General features: G+C 46.2%; 2 protein-coding genes and 1 long non-coding RNA gene across 6 annotated transcripts in view; 2 read left to right on the forward strand and 1 right to left on the reverse strand.

Annotated features, from left to right (window-relative positions):
• cfap92 (cilia and flagella associated protein 92 (putative)) overlaps positions 1-15321 on the reverse strand; it is a 159126-nt gene extending 143805 nt beyond the window's left edge. For all 3 annotated transcript variants that reach the window (XM_069939814.1, XM_069939815.1, XM_069939816.1), the window contains exons 1-3: positions 15165-15321; positions 14866-15070; positions 12070-12248 (exon numbers count right to left, since the gene is read on the reverse strand). In XM_069939814.1, coding sequence (XP_069795915.1) covers positions 12070-12248; positions 14866-15070; positions 15165-15209 — 429 coding nt within the window. In that variant the 5' untranslated portion in view covers positions 15210-15321. The remainder of the gene's footprint in view (positions 1-12069; positions 12249-14865; positions 15071-15164) is intronic.
• Positions 14869-20471, forward strand: LOC138764212 (uncharacterized). Its single transcript, XR_011358071.1, has 3 exons — positions 14869-15251; positions 16956-17044; positions 20225-20471. It is a non-coding gene; the product is annotated as an uncharacterized lncRNA (long non-coding RNA).
• Positions 20472-20844: 373 nt separating this feature from the next.
• The window catches only part of efcc1 (EF-hand and coiled-coil domain containing 1), a 68512-nt gene continuing 65873 nt past the window's right edge, over positions 20845-23483 (forward strand). For both annotated transcript variants that reach the window (XR_011358070.1, XM_069939817.1), the window contains exon 1: positions 20845-22118. Coding sequence is in view for 1 of the 2 variants with exons in the window: in XM_069939817.1 (XP_069795918.1) it covers positions 21019-22118 (1100 nt within the window). In the remaining variant the exon portion in view is untranslated. The remainder of the gene's footprint in view (positions 22119-23483) is intronic.

Raw genomic sequence — 23483 nt, forward strand, 5'->3', positions numbered from 1 at the left:
GCCATTGAGTGAACCTGTCCACCATTGTGAGCAGGTAGCGCGACCCTCGGGAGACTGGCAAGAGGTGAATATGCTGGAACCTGAGTGTTGGAATGTCATAATGCTGGACGTGGGGCTTGGTGTGTCGCTGGACCTTCGCAGTCTGGCAGTCCTTGCAGGTTTTTGCTCATTCTGTAATTTGCTTGCGTAGGCCATGCCAGATGAAACAGAAGGATACCATCCACACTGTTGTTTGGATGGAGGGATGGGATAAACCATTTATTAGGTCAAGAACCTTTCTCCGCCATTGGATGGGGACTAGCAGTCGGGGTTTTTCCCGTAGAGATGTTGCAAAAGATAGTCATGGAGTGGTGTCCAGTGGGAGGTCCTGGAGCTGCAGACCCGTGACCACCGTTCTGAAGCTGTGCGTCTTGGGATCATCCTGCTGAGCTCGAGCCAGGTCATGATAGTTGATACCCTGCGACAACACATGTACCGCTGGCCTAGAGAGTGAGTCAGCGACAACATTCTGTTTGCCTGAGAGATGGCGGATGGAGGTGGTGAATTCAGAGATGTAGGATAAGTGCCACTGTTGACGGGCAGACCATGGGTTGGAGGACTTGGAGAAGCCAAGTAACAGCGGCTTGTGGTCCGTGTAGACCATGAACAGCCGCCCCTCCAGGAAGTAGCAGAAATGGAGGACGGCAAGGCAGCTCTCTCTTGAACTTGCTGTACTTCAGTTCAGGCAGTCGCAGGTGTGGCTGAAAAAGACAAGTGGTCTCCATGTGTTGTCAACGAACTATTCCAGAACACCACTGTGTTAGACACGTCAACTGTGAGAGCTGTTAGTAGGTCCACTCGTGGGTGAACCAGCATCATCATGTTAGCCAGGGCCTCTTTGGTTTCTTTGAATGCATTGTAAGCCTTGACTGTCCACACGAGTTCCTCAGTGGAGCCCAACATTAAAGCAGAGTGGTACATGATATTGGCAGCAGTAGGGATGAACCTGTTGTAAAAATTTACTATGCCCACTATTCTCTAGTAGTCCCTTCAGTGTTGTCAGTTTGGTGAAGTGCTGTATAGCCTTCCACCTTGCTGGGAAGAGGAGTGGTGCCATCTTTGGTAATTCTGTGGCCCAAAAAGTCTATCTCCTTGAGGCCGAACTGGCACTTTTCCAGGTTAATGGTGAGGCCAAACTCAGCAAGTCGGTTAAAAAGCTGACGAAGATGCGAAATGTACTCCTCAGGTATCTTCTTGTGCATCGAGGTAGATAAAAAGGAAGGGCACGTCTCTGCCGACCGCATCCATGAGGCACTGGAATGTCTGGGCTGCATTCTTCAAGCCAAAAGGGATGTGGAGGAACTCAAAAAGGCCAAAAAGGTGATGATGGTGGTCTTTTGGACAGAATTCCCCGGATTAGTCCGACCTTAGAGAAAAGCTTTGCTCCATGGAGATTCGCTGTGAAATCCTGGATGTGGGGAATCAGGTAGTGGTCTGGTGTCATCGCATCATTGAGGTGTCTGCTGCTATTGGATTTGGGTATTAAGTGGAAGGGTGAGGCCCATAGAATGTCAGAATGGTAGACAACGACAAGTTCTTCCATCATTTAAACTCTTCCTTGGCGAGATTGAGTTTGTCTGAAGCTTGACGGGCTCAAGTATGCAATGGCGGGCCTGTGATCACAATGTGGTGCTGGAAACAGTGCTTTGGCATGACGGGGGTGAACTGGGGGTGCAGGATGGAGGGATAGCTAGTGAGGAGGCAACTGTATTGGCAGTGGGGAGTATCCACGGAGGCAAGCTGGGTGGATGGCTCGTTGGACGTGCCAAGGGGCACGGTCTCGAAAGTCTCTTCATGGACTAATCGTCGGCTCTGGAGGTCCACCAGTAGAGAGTGTGCTGTAGGAAAACTGCACCTAATAGAGGCTTGTCCGTCAAAGCCAGCGTGAATGACCAATTAAAAGTGGTCTTGCCGAAATGCACAGGAATTCGCTTCTTGCCAAAAGTTTTAATGGCGGTGTTGTTGGTTGCATGCAGGGAGGGGCCGTGAGGTCTCGTGTGTGTCTCAAGCGACATATGGGGAATGACGCTCATCTCTGCCCCCATGTCCACAAGGAATCTGTGGCACGGGATCCTGACCCAGACATGGAGAAGGCTGTTCAGTCAGCCAGCCACCACAACCACTAATGGGGAATAGTCCCATCGTTTCCCAGAAACGAGCATGGCTGGTGGCATTTGCGCACTGTTACACCCCAACACTAGAGGTAGAAGCACCATTTTGGGTCATACCTTTCAGTTCTCTGGCAGGGAGAGGCCTGTTCACGAGGTGGACTGGCCTTGAACATTTCCCTGGGCAGTGGCTGTGTAACGCAATTGACTGGGTCTATGGTCTCGCGCTTGGAGTAGAGAACGTCAGCTCATGCCGCAATCCTGCGCGAGTCGCTGAAATCCGTGTCAGCCAATAGGAGCCTGATGTCTTCGAGGAATGCCTGCTCGAATATATGGCAGGGCTTGTCCCCTTATGCCAGGGTGAGCATCTCATCCATGAGGGCGGACGGAGTCCTATCATCTAGGCCATCAAGTGAAGGAGCCTGGCAGCTCTCTCGCACCATGAAAGTCCATACATGCTAACAAGGAGGTTTTTGAGATCTATGCATTTACCTTCCTCTGGCAGTGCCTGGATGAGGTCATCAACCTGTGAAGTGGCTTCCTGGTAGAGTGAGCTGACAACATTGAAGTATTTTGTCGAATTGGAGGTTATTTCTTTGATCTGGAACTGGGCCTCCACTTGACTTAACCAAGTGCAGAGCCTGTTCATCCAGAAAGTCCGCAACTTCAACACAGCTGCAGGGTCCATTATGCCAAGTCTTCCAGACTCATTGGGGTCACCAGTATGGTGACTTGTGCGCGAGCGCAGCGAAAAGACTGAAATAACAGATTGTGAGCTCACTTAACACAACTGGTTTACTTTGAAGTTCACGCTGTAGCCTTTAAGGCTATGCCTGGCTCACCTCTTGCGTTCCAGAACTTAAGTCACGCTGATGTAAGTGTAGATGCGCTCTTCCGGTCTGGACTGGAAGAGAAGGTGCCGTGATTCCATCTTTGCCATGGCTGCGCCGCTGATTGCGCATGACAAGCGGCGCCAGTTCCCCGCTACAACTATGTGCAACGCCACAGTATGACAAAGGTATAAGATAATACTGACGACTCTTACACAGAAGGAACTGTTATGTCCTTTGAACAATTAAAACACAAATATGGAGTAGCCAGCAGGACCTTCTTCTGTTTTCTCCAGCTTAGATCGTTCTTAAGAGAAAGATGGGGACCAATGCTGACCCCACCTGAAATTAGTGAAACTGAATGAATGGTTTGGATGGGGAATACATCCAAATTTATAACAAAAATGTACTATGCTCTCCAGAGCAAAAGTGCAAAACCAGGGTTACAGAGATCAAGAGAAAAATGGGCATCGGACTTGGGTGTGGTGATTTCAGAAAGAAGCTGGTCAGATTAGTGCAAGGACAGCATGATATCAATTACAAATGCAAGATATAGACTGGTTCAGTATATTTTTTTTTAAAGCCGAGATGTGTTTCAGATGTGGGACTGAGACAGGAACTTTGCTACACGCCACATGGTCATGCGTGAAAGTGAAGCCATTTTGGAAAGAAATCACAGAAAAATTAACCAGGATAACAGGAATGGCCTTCACAGGCGACCCAGAGCTATATCTATTGGGTAATTTCATGGAAATAAGCACCAAAATCACCAAATACCATTTATAAAAATAGCACTGGCAGTTGTGAATAAAAATGTATTGCCATCACTTGGAACTACAGCTCCTCTCTACTTATTGCACAATGGACTGTGGAATGAACAGCTGTATTCCTATGGAGGGGGGGGGGAAAATCACATACAACTTAAAGAATAAATATGACACTTTTGTAAAGATCTGGCAGCCATACCTGGACCACATAGGGGCCCAGATACAGTAATAAAAAGGAACAAAGGGTATAAAAGTAACTACTGTAGCAGCCTGCACACGGAGACATGGTCCGGCCTGCAAAATGGCTGACACACGTAGCAACCATGTGGACCTGGGGGTGATATCAGCCATCATCCCAGGTGACCTCCGCACAGTTGGAAGATGGGAAACTCTGGCAGAAAATCCAGCTAATCCAAAGGCAGTGCTTCAATGATGTGGGCCCCTTCCCTTACATTAGTGCCTGGGGCCCATATAAGTGCAACAGTCAGAGGAATAAAGCAGTCTGATTTTCCAAGGCTTTAGTATGCGTCTTGTTGTTCTCCACGCTCACATAGCATGTCTGCTACATTGGTCCAACCGGCAGTTCGATCCAAAGATTACGGATCAAGCGGAGCCAGCAACTATCCATGCAGTCTCTCTCAGGTTTCCATTCTGGATGTCGCAGCCTTACGTGTGGTTCGAGCAGACCGAGGCTCAGTTCCAGCTTCGTCACATCACCACCGAAACCACCCTCTACTTCTACTTCGTGAGCGCCCTTGATCAGGGGACAGCGGCAAAGGTTGTGGATTTCCTACAGCAGCCTCTGGAGAAAAGCAAACACGCAGCCTTCAAAGAGCTACTAACCTGCACTTTTGGGCTGTCCCGGTATAAGCATGCTGTATATGGATGGATTGGGGGAACAGGGCCCCATCCACCCTATTGAGCGAGATGCTCACTCTTTAATCGAGGGCCACAAGCCTTGTCTGTTCCTTCTGAAGCAGCTGCTCGAGGATATCACAAACAAGGACTGTAGCAACCCTCGGAGGGTCGTTGTCCAAGTGGACATGCTCTGGAGAGCAAAGGAGGACACCAGTGTCATCGTAGACCACATAAACAACCCCCATGAACAATCCCTGGAGAGATCAAGACCAGCAGAGAGGCAAGTGAACACCCTGGGACAACTATGCTACTACCATCAGCGATGGGGTGTAGAGGTCCGTCAATGCCGCCCACCCTGCAGTTTTTCAGGAAATGGCCTGGCCAACAGTCGTTAATGGCTGCAGCAGTTGGCCCACGTGATAGCCTCCTCTATGTCTGGGACTCACTGTCAGGCAGGCTTTTCCTGATTGACATGGGTGCTGAGATAAGTATCCTATCCCCTGCAGGCCTTGACACCCGCAGCAGCAAGCAAGGGCCAGCACTGATGGCAGCCAACAGCCTCTGTTTTCAAACTTTCAGGACCCGCACCATTGCCCTTCGTTTCAACAGCTGATTTACATGGAGCTTCACCCTCATGGCAATGGAGCAACCTCTCCTGGGGGCCAACTTCCTTTGGGCCCACTGCTTGTTGGTCGACCTCAAGGGACAGCGCTTGGTGCACACCAAAACCTTTCAAACTCTGCCTATGAGGGAAGCCAAGCTACCCGCCCACCACCTGGACTCTAACACTCTCAGACAATGAATTCGCCTGCATCCTGGTGGAGTTTCCCTCGATAGTGGCACCACCGTTCTCTACGGCCAACCCAAGGCATGGGGTAAGGCACCACATACTGACTGAGGGTTCCCCGCTCCACGCCAAGACACACCATCTCCCTACCAAAAAGCTCAGACTGGCAAAGCAGGAATTTAAAAAATGGAATTGGGGATTGTGCAGCACTCTGACAGTCCCTGGGCCTCTCCCCTCCACATGGTGCCCAAATCAGCAGGGGGTTTTCAGACCATGCGGTTACTACTGCCACCTCAACTAGGCCACCACGCCCTACAGATATCCCGTGACCCACATCCAAGATTTTGCTGCCAACCTGCACAGGGCATGGGTGTTTTCCAAGGTGGACCTCATCCAGGGCTACCATCAAATCCCAGTTCACCCCCAGGACATCCCCAAGACTGTAATCATAACCCCCTTTGACTTGTTTGAATTTCTCCGCATGCCCTTCAGTCTAAAGAACTTGGCACAAACTTTTCAGGGGCTGATGGACACAGTGGGCCAGGACTTCCCATTTTCGTTCATCTATTTGGACAATATCCTCATAGCCAGCCACAGCCGCAAAGACCACGCTGCCAACCTGAAGCAACTGTGCACTCGTCTGAGTGAGTTTGGGCTAACCATCAACCCCGCTAAATGCCAGTTCAGTCTGGACACCATTGATTTCCTGGGGCACAGGATTAACAGGTACGGGGCTACACCTCTCCCCGAGAAGGTTGAGCCAGTCCAGCATTTCGCTAAGGTACACATGGAAAAAGGATTGGAGGAATTTACCACTTTTACCACAGGTTCATACCAGTAGCAGCATGCATCATGTGCTCCCTCTTTGCACTGATGACCAGCAAAGCAAGACATTGCTTGGGACGATGAGTCTTCCAGGGTGTTCCAGAAGACCAAAGACATGTGGGCCAACAGCCCCCTCCTGGTCCACCCAAGACCGGAGGCACCTACCGCTCTGTCAATGCCTCCAGCACAGCAGTAGGGGGCGTGCTAGAGCAACTCATCAAGGGCCAACTCCTGGCCTTTTCCAGCAAGCACTCCAGAGCTCAAAGACAGTGCTCTTGACCGGGAGCTGTTAGCACTGTGCCTGGTGGTAAGACATTGGAAGGCCGGAAATTCAGGGTCACAAGTCACTGACTTTTTCCTTCCACAAGGTACCGGACCTATATTCAGTCCGACAACAGATGCACTTGTCCTACGTCTCCAAGTTTACCACTAACATTCAACATATTGTGGGGAAAAGCAATATGGTAGCCGACGCTCTGTCCTGTCCCACGATCCACAACCTGTACCAACGGGTTTATTACGTGGCCCTCGCCAAAGCGCAGCAGCAGGATACTGATCAGCCGTCTCAGGTCAGAGGACATCCTGGTTGGCCCAGTAACCCAACACTCCTGTGTGACGTTTCTACCAGCCCCTTCGTCCCAGCTATATGGAGAGGTCAGGTTTTTGAGGTCATCCACAACCTGGTGCACCCCTCCATCTGCGCCATGGTCAAAATGGTGGCCATCAGATTTGTCTAGCATGGCCGCCATAAATAGGTCAGCGAGTGGGCCAAGACCTGCACAAACTATCAGTCCTCCAAAGTGCAGGTTCACACAAGAGTGCCCACACAAACTTTTGAGCCGGTGCAGCACAGCACCAGCCAAGTGCATTTTGACTTCATGGGGCCATTACCAGTTTCCTGTGGGCTCGCAGGAGAGAGAGACTGTGGCTGTTAACCTTTCCACACCAATGGGGAGAGCTGAAGTTTAAAAAGCCCAGCATGCTGGTTCTGAAGAGGTTAATCAGTGGATTGGACTGCAGGCAGTCAGAAAGTTGGTCAGTGCATGCTCACTAGGAAGCTTCAATAAGCCACACACTGAGGTGTTTTGTTCACAGATGTGAGCACTGCCATCTGAAGCTGTGTGTCAGTGTGCTCATCCAGTAGTTTCAGTGGAAAAGGGAAGACTGAGCTACTTTGCCCATGGATGTCAGCATTGTTGTCCTGACAGCAGTTTGGGGAACTCTGATACCCCAAGTGTGTGAGGGACTGATTAGTGCGTCTCCTGTCCCCTTTTAAGAGGAGAACTTTGTGTGACAGAAGTCAAGGGACCACTCAAGCCAGGGTGTCCAAAGGAGAGGACTTGTGTGACAGGTCACTTATTAACCCTAAAGAGGCTTTGAAAGATTTGCATAACACATGGTCACTTGTTAACCGTAAAGCGGGCTTCAGAGGAGTGAACCTCGTGTGGCGACTAGGTCACTGTGAAAATTCCCAGGTGAAGGAAGATGGTTGTAGCCACACTTGAAACTCAAGCAAGCCCCATGTTCCCCTGACAGGGTTGGAAGTCTATAGGGACCACAGTCATCTGGATACAGCCTCAAACTAAAAGACAAATAATCCAAGCCTGGAGACCAGATCCGTGAGCTGATCCTTCTTGACTGACTTGACGTGACTGACGTGGGGGCTTCGTTTTGGGAATTTTGGTGGTTTTTCAGGGCATTTCAGCTTGGACCGTAATGGACTGGGTTTTCCCCTCCACAGATGCTGTATAATAATCTGTTGTTTGTATAGAGTTGCCATTAAGGCTGGTGCTAAGTTTATTGGGATAATTCTATTGTTGTTAGTTTGTTAATAAATTTTGTTAAACTTAGCCCATTTGTTTGTATGCCTCTCAAATGCTGCTGGGGAGTGTAACAGTGGCACTGGCTAACTTCCTGGGGATGCAGCTCCACCCCACCACAGCATATCACATGCAGGCCAAAGAGTTGGTGGAGTGCTTCCACAAGCACCTCAAGGGAGCCTTGATGGTCTGGCTCAAGGGTCCCAACCAAGTGGACAAACTGCCTTGTGTCCTGTTGGGAATTTGTTCCGCGCAAAGGAAGACTTCAATGCCTTGGCAGCAGAAATGGTCTACGGCGCACCTTTAATCATCCCCGGGTCGTTCCTGGCCCCCGATAAACATCCAGAAGATCCCACGGCAAACCTTGAGAACTGCAACGAAAACTAGGTCTTTGGACCCAAGGCAACCCCACCACATGGCCAACCCAAGTATTGCGTCCCAAAGGTCCTAAACACTTGCCAGTACGCGTTCGTAAGGAGGGGCAGTCACAGGCCACCATTAAAACAGCCTTACAAGGGGCCCTACAAAGTCATTAGAGACAATGGTTCCACTTTAGTCTTTGACATAAACGATAAGGAGAAGACTTTTGCTGTCAACCACCTGAAACCGGCATATCTGGACTGTAATGTGCCAGTCTCCACTCCACCCCCGCGACTCAGGGGCAGGCCACCTAAGACTATGGACAAAGTTCTGGGGGGCTAAAGAGGCTTGTGTAGCTGCCCATGCACGGAAACACGGTCCGGCCTGCAAAATGGCCAACGAGCATGGCAACCGCGCAGACCTGGGGGTGACAACCAGCCATCATCCCAGGTGACCTCCACATGGCAGGAATATGGCGAATTCTGATGGGAACACCGGCCAATCCAAGGTCGGAGCTCCGATGACGCTGAGCCCTGACGTCAGCACCAGGGGTCCTTATGAGCACAACAGCCAGAGCAATAAAGCAGCCTCATTTTCCAAGGCTTTGGTATGCGTCATTCTTCTCCATACTCGCGTAGCATGTACACTACACTATTATATATACAAAAACATAGTTACCCCAAATGTTCTCTATATACTTAAAATATATGCAAGCTCTGACGGTGAACGGATCTGTATGTATGGAAGGGGGGGGGGGAAGGGAGGAACTGTTCTGTTTTTGTTTGTTGCATTTGTGACAAAAAGTTTAATATATTGTATATTTAAAATGTTACTATATAATTTCTGAAAATACAAAAAATTTTTAAAAGACATTCTTATTATAATATCCATAGATTACTGAATATCATGTATACTCCTTCTACACATAACATACTTTATCCTTAGATGCTGAAAAAGTGTTTGATAGAGTCGAATGGGAATATTTATTTGCCACCCTAGTAAAATTTAATTTTGGCTCAGCTTTTAAACATTGGAGAAAACTTTTATATTCATCTACAATGGTCTCAATTGATATCAATTCAGAGCAAATCCAAGCCTTTTAAACTGCATCAAGGCACGAGACAAGGCTGTCCTTTAAGCCCATTGCTTTTTGACTTCGTACTTGAACCCCTTGCTATTATCTGTGGGCATATCCAGATTTTACTTGTTTGTTTAGAGGAACTACGGAGCATAGGTTATCTCTTTAAGCAGATGAGGTTTTTGTACATTTTCAACCCTGAATTGTCAATACCAAATATACTGTCATTACTTTTTCATTTTACCAAATTTGCTGGTTATAAGATCAATCTTCATCATAAGACTGAATTACTGCCACTGAAGGGTGCACTGGAACTTTATTCTAAATACCCATTCAAAATAGTGAATGAACAATTTAAATACTTAGGCATTATTATAATTAAGAATTTTAAAAATTATTTTAAAGAAAACTTTGCATTTTTAGTCAACCAAACTAAATCAATTCTTACAGGATGGTCACCAGTCTCATTGGCTATGATTAATTGTATTAATTCAGTTAAAATGAAATCATTGCCAATATTTATTCCCAAATTCTTTTTTGACAAATTTCAAATCAATTTGATTGAATAAAAGGTATCTCTTTTTTAATATTTTTTTTATTTTTCACACTGTGAACCATATCAACCAAAATATATACAAACATTTCTCATTAAATATACACAGTGGCATTTTCTCCTTTTCCCCCTACCCGCCCTCCCCCCTTCCCACCCCCCTCCAAAACCAATAAATATTCAACATATACAATAAAACCATAAAACAATGTCTTCACACAATGAAAAATAAACAAGAAAAATGTGTCATCTACTTTTACACACTGAATCAAGTCATTTTGTCTTCTTATCATTTTAGGGGGTGGAGGTACGAGGCAAGCCCTCCCTGTCATGTTCTATGTATGGTTCCCAAATTTGTTCAAATAATGTGACTTTATTTTTTAAATTATATGTTATTTTTTCCAATGGAATACATTTATTCATTTCCATGTACCATTGCTGTATTCTCAGGCTCTCTTCCATTTTCCAAGTTGACATTATACATTTTTTTGCTACTGCTAAGGCTATCATAATAAATCTTTTTTGCGCTTTATCCAATTTGAGGCCTAATTTCTTACTTCTTATGTTACTTAGAAGAAAGATTTCTGGATTTTTTGGTATGTTATTTTTTTGTGATTTTATTTACTATCTGATTTAGATCTTCCCAAAACATTTTCACTTTCGGAGATGCCCAAATTGCATGTACTGTTGTTCCCATTACCTTCTTACAGCGAAAACATCTATCTGATAATGTTGGATCCCATTCTTTTAACTTTTGAATAAAAGATATCTTCAGAAATAATGGGGGATCAGCCCTACTCAAGTTGAAATATGTTACTTTTGTTGCATTGTGAAAAGACAAGATGAATATCCTAATTGTATTGAGATGGACTTAAAGTCCCTCAGAAATACCTCTCTATGAGTGGTATTAGGGTCATCTTTACCTATCTCTATTCAAAGACAAAGAACTTAATAATGACACATAGATTGAATATCTGGAATCAATTCAGAAAATTTTTCGTACTTATGGGATTTTTAGTCCTATAATATCTAATTATTTATTTCAACCAGCTATTTTATATGCCGATTTTCAAGAATGAATTTTTTTTAAGGTATTAATAGTTGTAAAGGTCTTTTTATACAACATTTTATATCTCTTCAATAATTGGGGATGAAATTTAACCTTTCAAATAGACATTATTTCAGTTAATGTGCTTTATGTCTAATTTTTTTAAACAAAATTAGAGTGGAATCCACAGAAATATACACTGGAAACTTTTTTTCCACAATTATAATCATGGGCTGAATAATCAAGGATTTACAATTTATTCCATAAAGCATGGAGCTGCTGGTTTTACGAAAAACTGCCAAAGTTATTTCAAATTTAATTCTTAGGAATTACGAAGGATTATTCTCAGGTATAATTCCAAGTTGCCTCTGCCAACCTAACAGAAATTAAATATAAACATGGAATTAAATCTGTGGGCTCATGAGAGAAAATGCAGACACTTGAATCTGAAGCAAAAATAAAATCTGCTGGAAGCATCTCAAACCACTCAGAGAAAATGCAGACACTTGAATCTGAACCAAAAATAAAATCTGCTAGAAGCATCTCAAACCACTCAATAACTCCTCCAAATTGTTTTTGAAAGAATTAAATCTGTGTGGTTCTGTACCATGCCCATTTATATACTAGGTAAACAAACTGTAACAATAATGGATTTGTAGAAAATTCAGAGCAAAACACCCTCTATAAATCCATGGCTACAGTGGTTCTCCCCAATGGAGTTAAGGGATCATGGAAAAGCTCTTAATTTGTATGGAGCAGGCATGAAACCATTAGGTTAACTAGATCATAAAATAATTTTTAAAATCATTGCAAATCATTTATTCTCCAATTCTTTCCCCTCAGCATTTACCACCCCCCGCCTTTATCCAATTTCTCTTTGAAAACCACAATTGAATTTCCTTTCACTATCAGCTAATTTCAGATCATGGTTATTTTAGTCCCATGTCCATGTTGGCCATCCCTGCATAAATTTAACAAAATTGCTCAAAAATCACTTACCTGAGAATCATTTGCCATATGGAGCTTAGCAGCTTTTTCAAAAATCACTAAATCAAATATAGTTGGTTCAGCGTTAGGGAGAAGAGACACTTCCACATGAAAATAGTCAAGAGCTTTTAATGCTTCCAATATCTTCAGTGTTTTCGGCTTGTGATCTTTCTTATTGTTGCTCTCTTTAACTAAGAAATACATGTGACATGTTTAATGAAAATTAATGTTCAATATACTAAAATAAAATACACATCATGTGCCAAAAACCTAAAATTAATTGATCTGTACTGCTTAGCAGCAAGCATCCAATGTGTTTGGTTTATACCACCAGGGATATTTAATAATATGATTAATTAAGACAATTCAAAATGGGATGGTGATCAACACAGGGTAAGCGTAGAACATGGCTATGAAAAACACAATTTTTCAGGGTTTCAATGCTCCTTTTATTGACAGGTAATAATACATTAAAACATGTAATATCCATGATATAACTTTTGTCTGCCACAAGGCAAACAAAGAGTCGCCATGAGCATTGCCCGGAGCCATTCACAATAGGAGAAAGAGAAACAAAAGAGAGTCCCTTCAGCTTCATTATTTTTACTGTCACACAAAAATAAAAAGAAAACACTGGAAGCAGTGCACATCAGGCAGCATTTGTGGAAAGAGAAAATGAATTAACCTTTCAAGACCAAGACCTTTGATTAGATTTCAATACAAGTGGTAGCTGGTGTTTATTAAGAGGGCTAAAGTTCATTAAAATCAAAAGTAGCTTGAAAACAAACCAGAAAATGGAGTAAATGAAAACAAATAAAATGCAGTCACATCAAGGTGTTATTAATCGTACAATTATAACACTTGGTATACAGTGATCTCAAAAATCCAGAGTTACTTGCTATTAAAGGTAACAGTTCCATTATTGTCACATAATACTACATTTAGAATGTAATCATTTAACTTTTGTCTACCATAAGGCAGACATAGTCGTCACTTTGTGCAGCACCCTCACAAAAACCCTACAGGACCTGGTGTTGCTAGGCAGTCTCTCCTGCAAAGTACTGACTAGGCCTGTGCCTGCTAAGCTTCCAAGATCAGACAAAAGGTACTTTTAAACTGCAGCACCCGGGTAGCCCTCCCAGGGGCAATTAGTGGGGCAAAGGTGATTCCAACACCTTTTAAGCTGAGGGGGAATGGCCCCAGTAAATCACCAACCCAGTGATTTAAGGGTGATTCCGCCCTCGCGATGACGTGGTAAGTGACGTGTCACGCAAATTAGTCTCCTCTGTCCCCCCTTCACCAGCTATCAGTCTCCCTCCCACTGTCAAGAGCTCCCCCAACCAGCGGCAGCCGACCCCTCCGCCCTCGCCCCTACGTCAGCAACCCCTCACTCCTCTCCCTCTCCACCCCGGCTGGGCCCTGGCAGCAACCCCTCTCTCCCCCTGATCACTGCAGACGTTTCAGCAGGAGTTTCCCTGTGACACCAGCGCGCAAGTGCTGATGTCACAGGAGTAACTGGATCAGCCATTTTGCTGTTCAAGCCGCCGGTCGACATGTCCTGGGTAAGTTTAACTGGGTTCCCTGACTACCTCAGAGATAGGGCAGGGACCCAGTTGGCTTTGGACGACACTGACAGAGTCCGGCCTTTTCAAGCTGCCTTGTGAGTGGGGCGCTAACCGGTCTTGCCTGGTTAACCCCATTTTACAAGACAGTTTGAAACCACCTATTCTCATGCACATTCAGGCTATTAGGCTTCGGACTAATTTTTGAGTTAACCAACCCTCTGGAGTGTTTTTTTCTGCCCTAAGTGTTGGAACCTCCATACCAGATAGTGAAACAACCAGACAGAATGACTCCACAGTCCCCCTGTGGAAGTTTTTGAGTCTTTGGTAACATATCAAATCTCTTCAAACACCTCACAAAGCATAGCTGCTGATGAGCCTTCTTCGTGATTGCATGGACACAAGATCCCCCCAAGACCTTGACACCCAGGAATTTAAAGTTATTGACCCTCAAGAACTTGCTTCAAACTCTTCTAACAGTCCCAGTTTTGAACTACTACACACATTGTCATGCACCCGCGCTAACAGCTATGAAGCTGTCAAAGGTTTTGCATCACTGACTGGTACTGAGGTGCCAACACTCAGGTCAGGGGCAAAAAAAATACACACCAAAGGGTTTGCTAATTCTGCCTGCGACATCACGGGCACCAGACATCTACAAGAAGCTGCATCTTAAAGGCACTTTCAGATGGCCAAAATACCCTGATGTAAAGCTGTCTATTGTCCTCCAATGCGGCTGTCAGGTGGCCACCTGAAAGTGGAGAGCCCGGCCATGAGGAGCACCCTCCTCCCGTAGGTAGATTCTCTAGCTCGGAGAATCCCCCCCCCCCCCCAAACCCCAACAGCACCTGAAAGCAGCAGGTGGGTCACCTTCCGCAGGGGCCGAGCGGCTCTCCCTCAGCTCCGGGGAGTTCGGGTAGGATGGAGAATCTGTGTTGGGCTAGTGACTCGGGCATTGGGGGGGTGAGGCGAGGGCCGGGGCGTGCCCCCCACCTTGCAAATGCCGCCCTTGTTGTGCCCTGGCTGCCATACCCTAGATACGCGCCTCTGCGTTGAAGTGATGACACAATGCCGGCGCGTTCAGGTGACAGAAAGGTAGCCCCCTGAACGTCCCAGCTGTCCTCCCCCAGCCGCGTCCGAGCACCTGAAGCGGCTTTTGAAAGCAGCCTCGACCCTCAAGGCCGTGCCCACTCCCCTCTGTTACCATGGTTGGGGGGGGGGGGGGGGTGGCTGCGCAACTACCTACCCGGGGGCAGGGGCAGGGCCAGCGTCACGGTCACGGTGAATGGGACGAGGCGGGGCGCCGCCTTCTTCTCGCCGGCGACCCTCGCCTCCGAACTGCTCCCCCAGTCAGCCGGCGCCGGGGTGCCGCTCTGGTCCCAGGTGCCCGCGGCCGGGGTAAGCGCCCCTCTTGCACCGCCCGCAGCGGAGTCGGTGCCACGCGCCTCTTCCTGGGAGATAACAATCGGAAAGATGTTGTGAGCAGAAGGAAACTATCCCCTGCACGTTCACTAAAGATATATATATATATATATTGCAGCTTACGCCGTATTTCTCTGCGAGCTGCTGCATTTCCATTCTGGAGACCATCAAAGAGGGCGCCTGGGCTCAAATTCAAGGCGCCAACCGGAGGTAAAGCAGAGCAGTCCGCCCGGGCTCCCTCGCCACTGCGGCGCGCCTCCAGTTTGGGGCTAACTTCCGGTTGCCCGGCAACGGCCGCGACTTCCGGTTGCCCGGCAACGGCCGCGACTTCCGGTTGCCCTGCCCTGCGCCCTGCCCCCTGCCCTGCCCCCTGCCCTGCCCTTCTCCAATCCTCCAGCACCTTCCGTGTGGCTAAAGAGGATTCCAAGATTATAGCTCATGCACCAACTATCTCTTCATACCCTTCTCTGCCTCCAGGCACATGTTCCCTCCTTCATCCTTAAGTGGCCCCACCTTCATTCCTGCAATCCTTCTGTTCTTCACATATGCATCAAACACCTTGGGGTTCTCCTTAATCATACTTGCCAGGCCTCCTCATGCCCCCCTTTGAGCTCTCCCAACTCCTTTCTTAAGTTTTTTTCTGGCTACCATGCAATTCTCATGAGCCCTTCCTGTTTCCTGCTTCCTTCTTCTGCTTAACTAGATGTCTCACCTCTTTTGTCAACAACGGTTCCTTTTTCCTTCCATCTTTTCCCTGTTTCATTGGGGAAAACCTATCCTGAATATGGCGCAAGTGGTCCCTAAACATCCTCGACAACACATCAGTGCTTTCCCTGTGAACATCTGTTCACAATTTACTCTTTCTAGTTCCTGCCTCATTCTATCATAATGAGCCCTTCCCCAATTGAACACTCCTATTTTGTCCGCTTTTATCCTTGTCCATAGCTATGCTAAAGCTCAAGGAGTTGTGGTCACTATGACCAAAATGCTCCCCCACTGTCAGCTGACCAGGTTCATTACCCAGTACCAGATCTAGTATGGCCCCTCCTCTCGTTGACATACTGTCAGGAGTCCTTCCTGGACACACCTGACATATTCTCCCCATTTCTCCTTGTTGTCAGGAGATGCCAATCAACAATAGGGAAGTTGATGTCTTCCATGACAACAACCCTGTAATTACTGCGTCATTCCAAAATCTGTGTACTTATCTATTCCTCGGTGTCCTGATGGCTATTGGGGAGTGTATAGATTGCTCCCTTCATATTTCTGACTTTCTCCCACGCCGGCTTAGTAAACATTCCCTCTGTAGCATCTTCCCTTTCTACAGCCATAATACAATCCCTGACCAGTAATGCTATTCATCCTTCCCCTCCCCCCCTCAAATCCTGACCTCCCATCCTGTTCCTTTTCAAACACCTAAACCCCAGTACCTGCATCAGCCAAGTCTCTGTAATGACCACAACGTTGTAATTCCACGTACTGATCCAATCTGTAAGTTGATTTCCTTTATTCCTAATATTCCTTGCATTTCAAATCCTTTAACTGACTACATTTATGCTTCTTGCCCTGTCTATCCTTCGTCACAAGCTCACAACATATAGCATCATACTTTTCACCTTCTGACTGATTCTCTGCACTCATATTTTTGCTTCCCACCCCCTGCCAATCTAGTTTAAATCCTCCCCAACAGCTCTAGCAAACCTGCCTGCCAGGATATTGGTCCTTCTCCAGTTCAGGTGCAGTCTGTCCTTTATGTACAGGTCAGACCTTCCCCAGAAGTGGTCCCAATGATCCATAAATCTGAATCCCTGTCCTCTGCACCAACTCTTCAGCCACGCATTCATCTACCACAATTTCCTATTCCCACCCTCACTGGCGTGTGACATGCACCTTCTTCTGTCTGCTTCACCCTAGGTCTGACCAAACCAGGGAACAAATTGGTTAAGTATGATGCAGTTCAAACCAGGTACAACATCCATCATATTACACCTTTAACTGCTTGGGTAAGGAATTCTTAAGAAGTGCAAAGAGAATAAAATTATTAAGATATGACATCTCAATTTGCTTCAGTATTGCTGGCAATAATCTTGTCAGCATCCCCTAAATCCCACAGGTTATTGGGAGGAAATTAAGTTAGAGATCTGTAAAGTCAAATGCAAGTCAATACAAAAATGAAATCCTTGTGGTGACATATGACAGGGGAATTTGAATGAAAGATGATGCTGGAATACGCCTCAGTTTCGGGACCATGTAGAGTAAAATTTAGTTTCAGATGAGCCCTTCATCGGAAAAGTACAAGGTCATCGATCTGAAATGTTTACCTTATCTCTCTTGCAGTCAGGAGAGGCCAGTCAACATTAGGGAAGTTGAAGTTTCCTATGACAAGAAGCCCTGTAATTTCTGCACCATTTACTCGCCAGCATTTTTTTTTACTTAGCCAGTTTTGCTTGCATTTTAGCAGTTTTCAGAAAGACAGCTTTAAAGCTAAAGCTTCAAAGCAGTGGTTTTCAAACTTTTTCTTTCCACCCTAAATAATCCCTATGGCTTAAGGTGGAAAGAAAAAGTTTGAAAACTACTGTTTTAATCATACCTGATTGACTCATTATATGCATGGTTTCATAACTCTAAAGGAAATAGACCAATGACAATTTTTCTCAAGCAAAATATTTCAGTAACAAATAGGTCTAGAGCAGTGTTTCTCATCCTTTTCCCCCCACTCACATACCACTTTATGCAATCCCACGAAAATGTTTGAAAAACACTGCTTTAAAGTCTATCGTTTGGTTTTAAATATCAAAAAAGAAACTTGTCCCTAACCAAACCATTGAATTCTCAAAATGAAGACCAATACTTTACTGGTCTCTCTCGGATTTCTCTGCCTTTGATGGAAACTCAGAATCTTGGTAACACGGAGTGCTATAATGGTTGCAGAAAGAGGCCATTTGGGCCATTGAATCAGCGTCAGCATTTTTATCAATCCTGTCAGTCCTGTTTCCCAACATTAATTCGCAAACTTGGAAATGTGAGTTTTGGTTCCCTTAGCTAGATCAATGATGTAGAATGTAAAGAGGTGGTCTCCAAACACTGACTTGTACCCAACTAGTAAGCCTGCCAGTTGTGACTGTTTATTTCCAATCTTTTCCTTGTGTTCATCAATCGTCAATCCATGACAAATTGCATGTTGTAGAGCTCGTCGAAAGAATCAAAGACTTGTTGATCCAAACCAAGGCTTTTATTAGCAAAAGACAGGAGTTCTTCACAGGTGGCCGACCAGTCTGGAATGATCTGACCTGGCTAGGGACACAACCCTTTAAGGCCCAGACAGTAGGCGTGGCTTAGCTCTCAGCCAATCGCTGCAAGCACTGTCTAGATACAGTAACTATATACATTGCTGATAGATCTGTACTATCACACGTCACCTGCGTTCATCAGCAACTTCTGGAGATGCACTATTAAAAGTATCCTGATCGGATATATTACTGCATGATGCAGCAACTGTTCCACATAAGAGAGCAGGAAAATGCAGAGTGGTGAACATAGCTCAGACAATCCACACCCTCCCCCCACCCTTTATTGACCACCTTCCTGCTGCCTCAAAAAACACTCATCTCGCCCCAACCTTCTGTAGATTCTCAAGTGAGTAATTATGCACGTGTGATATCCAGAATAGTTTCCTGCCAATATCAGTCCCCTGAATCAACCTTGCATGAGTAAAATAATATTGTTTTTACTCTGTTCTAACTGGTCTATCTCTGCAATTCTTCCTTCTGTACCATGTTTTTGTTGCTCTATTGCCTCTCCAGTGATTATTGGGGGATTAGAGGTGCACAGGATGAGTAAATATAAATTCTTGGGGTCGCTCTTTTGGAGGACCTTTCCTGGACCCAGCATGCAAATATTTCCTCAAGAGTTTGTGGAGGTTTGGTATGACATTGGCAAACTTCTGCAGATGTGAAGTGGAAAGTGTGCTGCATCATGGCCTCATATGTACTTTCCTCTTGAGTGGAAAGCATTGCAAAAGCTATTGGACACAGCCCAAGACATCACAGGCAAAACTCTTCCCACCATTGAGAAAATCTAAATGGAACATGTTGGAATCTAGGGGTTAAAACAGTATGAAATAAATGATTAATCAATAAGTTTATTTGTACTGCATGAGTCAGGGAAAGAGGAATGTGGCGAAGTGGCTGTCACAGCATGGAGCAAAGTTGGCTGAACAAAATTGGCTGCTCCCAAGATACAGGGAGAGGATATGCATAAAACGATTTAGGAGGAATGCTCAACTGAAGGAGGTGGGAAGTAGCACAGGAGACACAGGCCAGATCAGAACAAAGAATGGCCCGCAAGAATCAAAGGGAATGGAAAACCAGTCTAGGAGGAAGATTAAGGCACGAGGAGGTGTTAAAGAGAACAGCAGAAATTGGCCAGACAGGGACCGAATGGTGATTAGAAATATCTGGGGATGAATTAATTTCAGATCTAAACAACAGGATAGTCTGGCCTGGAGGATTAACATGGGAATGCTACACCCCAGAAATCTGCAAAACAGGAGATGACTTGTGATAACCCTTATGCAAAAAGATCTAGCAGGGAAAACAACTTTTGTTCTGTGTGATAAGATTGACCTATATAAACTGTGCCAACTGGACAATAGGGGTCAGTCTCGGGGAGTAGCTCACTGGCAGGTGACCTATGAACTAACAGACTGACCCAGAGCTCTGTTAAGTTTTATTCTTGTGCTGTGCTGTGCTGTGTGGTGTAATAAACTGACTGTTGAACCGAATACCTTCTCCTATCACTTCATTCAACGAACGCGCTGGACTCAGTTCACACATAGACTAAATTAAGAGTAAATAAATTAAAGCCAGAGTCCGACAAACACTGGGGGTCAGAGCAGCAGCAGGCAGCATCAATCATCAAGGAGCCACACCACACAGCACATGCTCTGTTCTGGTTGCTGCCATCGGGAAAGAGGTCTCAGTGCCACTAAACGCATACCACCCCAGGTTCAGGAACAGCTGCTACCCCTCCACCAACAGCCTCCTAACTCATTCAGAGACTCATTTAAGGACTCTTTGCACACTATTACTGATTTTTTTTCTGGATTGCACAGTCAGTTTGTTTACATTTTTCTTTGTTTGCATTTCCCTCTTTTGTACAGGCATTTTTTTTTCACTTTACAGTTACTTATAAGCAGAAACTGCTGGCCCACAGGAAAAAAAATGAATCTGAGTTGCACGTGATGTCATGTACGTACTCTGACCACAAATCTGGACTTTGAAGAGTCGGGCAGCATCTGTGGTAAGAGAAGCAAACATAACGTTTCAAATGGGCGACCTTTCAGCAAACCTGGGACATTTTATTTTCTCTGGCAGATGCTGCCTGCAACGTTTATTTCTTCAAATCTCTGATAACTGCGATAGTTATTTCGTGGTGGTGGTGGGGGGGGGGGGGGGGGTTAAACACTTTAAATACAATGATTGCATCTTCTGACTGCTGTGGAAGATCTCTTCTGAGAAACTAGGGGGGGGTGGGGGGGGAACCACGGGTATGATGCCCATCTGACCCAACCTGTGTGATTCCACCGGCGTTTCTTAATAAAGCGTTAGACGCAGACGCGATTCTTTGGTTCTGCGGCGCTGTCCAGTGGGGACAAAAAAAGTATCGAGTCTGTCTGAAAGGAGACACCTGCGGGGAAACTTGTGGAGTATCCAGTCCGGCCTTCCCTGATTTGCTCCCTCTCCCTCTTGCGTCACAAACGCGTGGGCTTTTATTTTGATCACCACTTCCAACTGCAGGCAGAATACTGCTGAAAGGAGCAAGCATCGGGCAAGGCGCACTTCTTTCACCCAGGCAAACTTGGCTGGGATTCGTTGTCCGCGCTGTTCAAACACTATGCCCGCGGGAAGTGCCCCGAGAGTGCAGCCCGATCCCGATTCTCAGTGCTGACCCCAATTAGGGGGCGCGTAAGGACGCGATGGATCGATCGGATCCTTACAGGTGCCCCGCTCGCCGGACCCAGTGGATCGTCAGCGCCTTGGCTTATCACTACGGACTCGACCGTGGCGTTGAAAATGAGATCATCGTTCTCGCCACGGGGCTGGATCAGTACCTGCAGGAAATTTTCCACCACTTGGATTGCGAAGGAGAGGGCAAGATCCCAGGCGAGGACTTTCAAACCCTGTGCGAGATCCTGGAGCTGGACGATTCCTCGGACGCTGAAGAGTGCGCGGGGAGCCGGGAGAAAGTCCCGAAGGCATTGAACTTCAGACAATTTCACGCCAAGTTATGTGGCCACTTCAGCACCAAAGCTGGTTGCCCGTACGAGACGGGGCGGTTGCTGGTCGGGGAAGACAGCGAGCACATCGAGACGCAGATCCGGCTGAGGAGCCCTCCGCGACGAAGAAAGAAAACGAGAGGCATCGCTCCCTCCGAGGAGAAGCGCAACGGGACCCCCTCACTGGACAGGACGCGAGATGTCCCGTCCTGGGTGCCACACGGTGTCTGTACCAAGGAGTGCTACGAGGACATCGTAGCCCTGGAAGCAGCAGAAGATAAGATCGCCAAGCTGGAACAGGAGAACGAAAGCCTGAGGGAGCTGGTGGAGGACATGAGGGCCGCTTTGCAGAACAGCGACGCCCGATCCCTGGCGCTCCAAGTGGGACTGTGGAAGAGTCACGCCACCCACGAGTCCCAAAACTGCTTCCTCGCCTGGTCAAGGGCGGCCACCATTCGAAGTCTCCGGAGCAGCGCCGGCCCCAACGGCGGACTGCAGAGTGTGTTGAAAGAACTCGAACTGATCCGCAGCTCCAGGGATGGACAGGTCGAAGAGGCGATCAGGTTCAACCAGGAGATGGGGAGGGAGCTGAGCAGATCGCGGGACGCTCTGCTGAAGCTGGAAGAGTGCAACAGGCATCTGAAGAAGGAGCAGCTGGTGATGAGGAAGCGAGTGGAGGAGGCGCGTCAGACATTGTTGGGAAGCCTTGAAAAGGTGAAAGAACTGGAAACTAGAGCTAAGCAAGTTCCTCTCCTGCAGAGAAACATTGTGCACCTGGAATCAGAGCTGCAATACTACAGGTAGGCCACAATGGATATAACTGTTGCCATAAAGCCCATCCTTGGTTTGGTTGACCTAGAAGCGCAGGCTGTCATTGAATGTTTAACTTTTGCATGGGGATTTTAAAAAAAAACATATTTGAAGTGTGTTTGAAATTGAAATTATAGAGATGAGAGAAAAACATTTGAACCCGTTACACAATCATCTTCAGGGGAATCGCATTTCATTACCATAAACTTGAGGAAATTTGTTGTTTTTCGGCAGCCTCACTGCAAATGCTGCTCTCAATTACATTTAAAATAAATGACTGCAAAAGATATAGTGAGGTAGTGTCTGTGGTTCATGGTCCATTCGGAAATCTGAAGGCAGAGGGGAAGAAACTGCCTTTGTGCCACTGGGTGTTCATCTTCAGGCTCCTGTACCTCCTTCCTGATGGTGGCAGTGAGAAGGTAGCATGGCCTGGGTGGTGTGATGTTGCTGGCTGAGTTAACCACTCTCTACAGTTTGGTCCTGTCCCATTAATTGGCACTTCCATACCAGATTGATGCAACCAGCCAGAATACAACTGTAGAATTTTGCAAGAGTCTTTAGCCACATACCAAATCTTCTCAAACTCCTCATGAAGTAAAGCTTCTTTATGACATGGAGGCTTCATGACAGATCCTCCGAGATGTTGACCCTTTCCATTGCTGACTTCTCAATGAGGACTGGTTCATTCTCTCCTGAAGTCCAAAATCAGCTCCTAGGTTTCGTTAACATTGAGTGCAAGGTTGTTGGTGTGGCACCACTCAACTAGCTGATCTACTATATTTCATTCCTGTATGTTTCCTCGTTACTGTTCTTGATTCTGCTGACGACTCTGGTGTGATCGGCAAATTTGTAGATGGTATTTGAATGGTGCTAAGCCACACAGTCATGGGTGTAGAGCAAGGTGAGCAGTGGGCTAAGCACACACTCTGGATGTGCAGTTGTGTTGATTGACTTTTTAAAGATCTTGTATATAGGAGGGAAAGTGTGGTGTTTGCAATGTAAATATCTCAAGGGCTAACCTTTTTATTTGCTACCAACATTCTCAGTCAAAGCAGCTCTCCCACTTTCCTGTCACCTCCAGCATGCAGAGCCAGTGCCAGACTATTTTGCACCCAAGGCAAGGCCATCTACCTGCACCTTTTAAATAAAAATTGCCAACTTCAATTTTCAAAAACAGATGTTTTGTTTAAAAAAAAATGAAAAACTTGAAACTGCAAAATTTACTTTAAATTGCAAGAAAGAACAAGGCAAAATTACAGACCTAGAAGATTTTCACAAACTTTGCGGCTCTAATATATTTAACATAATATGCTTAAAATATATTAGTGTAAAAAGTATTTTGCATTAAGATAACA

This window comes from Narcine bancroftii, chromosome 5 (genome assembly GCF_036971445.1).
Source record: "Narcine bancroftii isolate sNarBan1 chromosome 5, sNarBan1.hap1, whole genome shotgun sequence".
In the NCBI taxonomy this organism is placed as follows: Eukaryota; Metazoa; Chordata; class Chondrichthyes; order Torpediniformes; family Narcinidae; genus Narcine; species Narcine bancroftii.